This window comes from Uranotaenia lowii, chromosome 1, assembly GCF_029784155.1.
Source record: "Uranotaenia lowii strain MFRU-FL chromosome 1, ASM2978415v1, whole genome shotgun sequence".
In the NCBI taxonomy this organism is placed as follows: domain Eukaryota; kingdom Metazoa; phylum Arthropoda; class Insecta; order Diptera; family Culicidae; genus Uranotaenia; species Uranotaenia lowii.
Window position 1 is genome coordinate 28357607 of NC_073691.1, and position 6000 is coordinate 28363606.

The window sequence follows — 6000 nt, forward strand, 5'->3', positions numbered from 1 at the left end:
AAAACGATATAGAAAATAAAGTTATTCTAATTTGGTCGTCAAACAGCGCGTTTCTCTCCTTTCTACTCCGAAAGTGTTCCCTGTCCAACAGGTTATGGGCCCAGCACTAGTGGAAAGGAGGAGAGAAGTCGTATCGGTAGTGGTATCCATCGAGGAGGAAGCCATTGAAAGGGCAAGCCAACGCCGGGAATCCAGAGGAACGTCGTCGAGCCAGAACCGTGTAAGGTCGTTTGACCGCGGTCGTCGGGACAGAGCCACTGGTAAGTCATCGAACCGGAAGCTATGGGAGGTAGGCGGGCCGGTATGATGGAACGTCTTCAAGTCAGGAACCAGGTGGTGGTCATCGAACCAGAAGTCACTGGTGGACTTGTGAGAGGGATACCACGGAAGGCACACGTCTCAGGAAAGGCGTCGAGGCGAAGGAGAAAGCACCACAGAGACACCAGAGCCATGGAAGGTTGTTTGGTCGGATCATTGGAAAGGCGACGAGTCGAGAGCCAGCGGAAGGTCGTCGTGCCATTGGTGAGGCGTCAGGCCAAAATAAGAGTGTCGAGCCGGAACCAACAAAGTCGTCGGACCGGAGCCACTGGGAGGTCGTCGGACCAGTGCCATGGAAGGTTGCTGGGCAACGAAGAAGTCATCGGGCCAGATTCACTGGTAGGTCGTCGTACCGAAAGCTATGGAAGGTTGGCGGGCCGGTATCATGGAACGTCTTCAAGTCAGGAACCAGGTGGTGGTCATCGAACCAGGAGTCACTGGTGGACTTACGAGCGGGGTACCACGGAAGGTCGCCAAGCCGGTGCCATGGAAGGTCATCGGACCGGAATGCCGAATGGAAGTCGTCGGGCTGGAACCAATGGGAGGCGCAGGCCTCAGGAAGGGCGTCGAGGTGGAAGGGAAGGTTCGAGCCGCAGGAAGAGCGCCGAGACCAGAGCCAGGGAAAGTCGTCGGGCCAGAAGTCACTGGAGATCGTCGTGTTAGATCCCAGTGGAGGTCGTCTTGCCAGATCTCGGTGGAGGTCGTCGTGCCAGATCCCTGTGAAGGTCGTCGAACTGGTGCCATGGAAGGTCATCGAGTTGCAACAGGGGCGAGAGCGTGTTCCGGTGCGTGCGTTGAAGAAGAGTAGCACCATCTTCAGAAGGAGCCGCCGGAGGCAGTTAGAAGGCTGCGGAATGCGTGTGTTAAGGAGGAGTGTTGAGATTCGTCTCAACAGGTATATATGCTGGAGTTTGGACTTGAAACTGAGTTAGTCGATGAGCGCTTATGCGCTAGTTTGATCTCCCATCCCTGGTACAGCCTTCCATACAGGTCCGGATGGGAATTATGGCCAGAGGCCCGAGGTGGACTTTATGGCGTAGGGGTACATAGACATAGTATCTAGATTCGACCAATTGCACTCATGGACCCAGAGAAGCTACTGGGGGGGACACGGTGGCTCGCGTGCCTTGAAATGCAATCCGTAAAAAGGATTTACCATCTGGGTAATCAACTAATAAAAAAGGCCAGGTTGAACCAACCTGAAAATCAGGCTGAAACTGAAATGATTGACTACACAAAGCTTCATTAGCCATATCTTTTTTCGTTTGAAACATCACATCAATGAATCAACTTAATTAAGGGGTCAGGACTAGACATGCCTGCATATTTATGGATGAATTAACACGCATTTGAATGAAAGATGCCATATACAGATAGTACCAAATCGAATCAGTCTAACAATTAATATCTCCTTTTTTCAAAAAAAAAAAAAAAGACCGAACCTGTATCCCTGGAAGGTCCACTTTAGGGTTTTTGGAGTGTAAAATCAAGACCAATGCTTCTTATTCTCAGTGACTGAAGCCGTGCACAACGGAACACTAAGGTTTAGAAGGATTCATGGCTTGAAGCTAGACGAATTCTGCAAATTAGACAATTGTCATCTTTGTCTTTGCGTTAAGAACCTTATGGTCAAGAATAAATCGCCTGTCAAACTCACATAAGGGAACATCCCATGTAATACATCTTGTAGGACAAACTCTCAACTTTACGATGTGGTACCTGAGGTGACCAAAAATGACCCCTTGTGTAGGGTCTAGAAGGACATATATGGAAAGAGTGCCGAATTCAAAACACAGTTTTCCTATTCACAAAAATTCAGAATGCTTTCCATGTTGTGTTTTCCTTCAACATGTTGCTTGGAAACTAGCAAATTTTGTGCAAACTAAATTGAATCGCAAAAACAGAAATAAAAAAGGAACGTCTCAGTCCAGAGATCTTGCGGTAAACACGCAAAGTTGAAACCGCGACTCCATTCGAATCCCTCCGTGGCGTGGTCAGTAGTGAATGTCACATTAAATCACCTATCAACGGCGTTGACCGCCCAAATTAGGGACAGCTAGCGCAAGCGGAAAAATTCCCCATAAATGGCTCACCCCCAAATGGGTTATGTTGCTTAGAACATGTGGGTATGGGCTCATCGTTACAGTCGGTAAATTTTTCGGCATATTTTGTGTTGTTATTTTCGAGCAAAGTGCTTTCGCTCCTAGAAACATGTTATACAGCCTAAAGTGAGCGATGTGTTGTGATGACTAAAATTAAGGTGTTTTAATGAACGTTGGAGTGCGGTTCTTTTATTTGGAATCATGCCTTCGATCGAATGGTCTTAACGTAACCAACCACCAACCACTTTATTTAGGATGTACGGCTGGTGAACAGCGCAGCAGCATGTATGTATAAAAAACAACAACGATCGAGAGCCAGAGGGAAAAAAGAACATATGATAAAAAATAAAACTGTAGGAGGGTAGGTGTGCTGCACATATCAGTCAGAGTTAGGCTTCTCGCGAAAAAGTAGAATGAATATTCAATGGGTGTTTAAGTCCTTTTCCCCCCTTCTTCTGTTGGCTGCTTGCTCCCTCATATTCATTTTTTTAAGGCTGATGAATGGCGTACTTACAACGGTATCTGCCAGAAATAACCTTGTAATGATTTTGCGGTTGCGTTGCGCGTTGGTCGGAAGGAATTTTGCTTTTCGAAAATAGTGTGCTAAAACACGGTGAATCACCAATCAATGGTAGAACATACACGTTCTGTACCTGTATGACAAATTTGAAAATAAAATCCTCGAGAGGAAATAATTATCTTCTTAAGGTCTTTATTTAATTAGGATTTCGAAGTTAAATATAAGAGGTCCATATTTTTTTTTCAAAAATGTTTGTTCGAAAATACAGATGCATCTAACACACCGGTGCGTCCTATACAACGTTAAAGGACATCGAACACAGTTATACCGGGTAAATTTTTCAATAACTGTCGGGCAACTGCATCGTTGAAATGAAGTCGCTAATGTCAAAAAGATATTACAACGACAATATTCGGGAAAAATAATGTAAGGACCAACTTAACATTCGGGCCATGTCTTTCTGTTTATAGCGAATTTCTTTGCCTTAAACATCGTGATTTGAGTTGAAAATCAACCTAGAAAAAACTTAGAACTTAGAACTTATGATTTTTCAATATCAATATGTCAATTTTTAAATAGAAACACAATTATTCCCAAATACCTAATTATTATTTGGATAATCAATACCCCTTTTTTTCTTTTGAAATTTTCCTCGATAGTATAGTGGTCAGTATGTCCGCATGTAGTAAAATCAAAATGCTCTGTAACTCTCTTAGTGCATAGTGACTTTTCTTCTTCAATGGCGACCGTCAGGAGTTCATTGAATAAGTTTCGAAAGACTTCGGTTTTTGAAGTGGTCTAATGAATAACGTCTAAATTGAACATCCTAGTAACCTATGTTTGCATTCTATCAGAGACAGTTTATCGTAAGCGACAACACCTACCTTTCCATCGTAGAACAACGGTGGCAGGGAGCTACTGGCCCTCAGTGCGTCCAGCTGCTGCTGCTGTTTGCTGATGCTGAAGATCTTCCTGGTCGCGCCACTGTTGTTCCCCCCATTACAGAACCCCTGCTCCTCGAACCCGACCCCCGGTTCCGGTCGAATCGTGATCACCGAAGCGGAGGAACCGGCAGCTGTCCCCCCAATAATGGCCCCGCTATCATCGATGCTGAGTGGCGTGTCCTCAGCAACATCCTGTGATGTCGTCGTCGTCATCGGTGTGGACATTGTGCAATCCTTCTGCTACATCCACAACCCGGCGAACGATTACGACCTGATTCGGAGGGGAAGCGTATCCAAATTGCTCCCAAGGGTGTGTTCCTTCGTAGTTCGATGATTTCGTTATCCGAGGTAAGGTTTCTTCGTCTTGGTTTGCAAAAAGCAAGCTCATATTTCCGCCGATCGAAAGCACTGCTCTCGAAGCTGGACACTGATAAGCCTTATCGTCGCTGGCGTCGACGTCATCATTTCATGCTATATATTTTTTTTCTTGCTCCCCATTCAAGCTCTTCCACTTATGATGGCTTAACAACTCTCAGCTTTTTTTTTGCCCTCGAAATAATGAACAAAAAACCCTGATTGACTTTCTACTTTTCACTTGCACAATAACATTTTTCACTTTCTCAAAAAAAAACCCAAACTGCTTTTTTACATGGAACTTACTTTGCGTTGGCGATAAATAGTGTCTAGATTTGCAAAATCCTTCTATTCACATATTGCCAAAGCACTTTTTCTATTCGTTATCCACCGATTCATCTAGACGGTCTAGAAATTATCGGAATTCTCTAGCTCACCGTGAGGTTATCATCATATTGCGGTACTCTCCGGAAAAGTTTTCCGATAACGGAGGTTTTTATCGAAACACTGAACAAACTTTTAAACTATACCCGAAGCTTCCTCAAGAGTAGACGGACAATTTTACGTATACTATTTTTTTCGACCCGTTGTTGTCGCCGAGAACCACTGACAGACATTGCACCAGCAAAACTTGCGGGACCAAAACCAAGAACCACAAACCTATCCGGATTTGCACCGTCGCATGTTTTTATCCGGATAAAAGATCTTCACACGACGCGTCGGACTTCCACGGGGCTGCACCTATAAACGAAACGAAACCAATAGAAAACTTCTCCGCTATTACCGATCCGCGACGACGAGTGTAGGTTGGCCGTGGTGCAGGTTCGTCCTCCTCCGTCCATCATCAATCACAATCAGATCTTTTTTGTTGCTTTTATTTTTCCGTCTGCTGATGGTTTGCGAGCTGAAGGTTGCGATGAATCGATGATGCGTACCAATTTCAAGAACAATGAAATTTGGACCAACCTTTACTTCAATTTAGTCAAATATCTGGCAAACATTAGATTGAAAATGCAAAAGGGAGACAATTTACGCAAACAAACCATCGATTTCTGTTGCGATGGGTGTTGTCAAATTGTTTCTCTTTTTCGACTTCGTCGAAATTTCCGTCAAAGAAATTCCCTTGTAGACAATCCGACAAATAAATCGACCAATAAATGTAAAAATATAATTATTTTTGCTGCAAGGGAACGGGAAAAAATAGTTTGCACGCAGAAAAATTTAAATGTTTTAAAATTTGTCTAAGAAGAGCTTGAGAAAATGTTTAAAAAATTGAATGTATGGATTTTTTTTAATTTATTTGAGTATTGGAATTATAATATTCATAATGTGAAAACAGAGTTTGTGTACGTTGCATTTCAAATTTCATATACAAACTCCATACTTATAGCTGATATGAATCAAAGTTTGACATAATTGACTTTCTTGTTAAATTACATGAAAATAATAATTATTATTACAAAAAAACATTAAAGCTAGCTCGTGTGATGCCAATTTAATGCTTAGGAAATATAGCATTTATTATTCTGATTTTTTTTTTTTTTTGTAAATCCTTTATTTGAAACGGCTCATACCTTAAGGCTTTAAGGAGCCAAACTCGTTTTTTTTTTAACAATTTATTTCTTAGCTTAACACTTTTATTTGTGAGGAAAAGAGAGATAGAAAGGGAAACATGAAAATAAAAAGATTCATAGGCGAAGATCGATAGCTTTAAGGAAAAGATATATTTCGAACATATTATTCTGATTTAGAGCTATGTTGC

The 6000-nt window shown here is 42.7% G+C and overlaps 1 protein-coding gene across 1 annotated transcript in view; it reads right to left on the reverse strand.

Annotated features, from left to right (window-relative positions):
- LOC129739162 (uncharacterized) overlaps positions 1 to 5121 on the reverse strand; it is a 394054-nt gene extending 388933 nt beyond the window's left edge. The window contains exon 1 of the mRNA XM_055730574.1: positions 3825 to 5121. Coding sequence (XP_055586549.1) covers positions 3825 to 4109 — 285 coding nt within the window. The 5' untranslated portion in view covers positions 4110 to 5121. The remainder of the gene's footprint in view (positions 1 to 3824) is intronic.
- Positions 5122 to 6000: the final 879 nt, after the last annotated feature.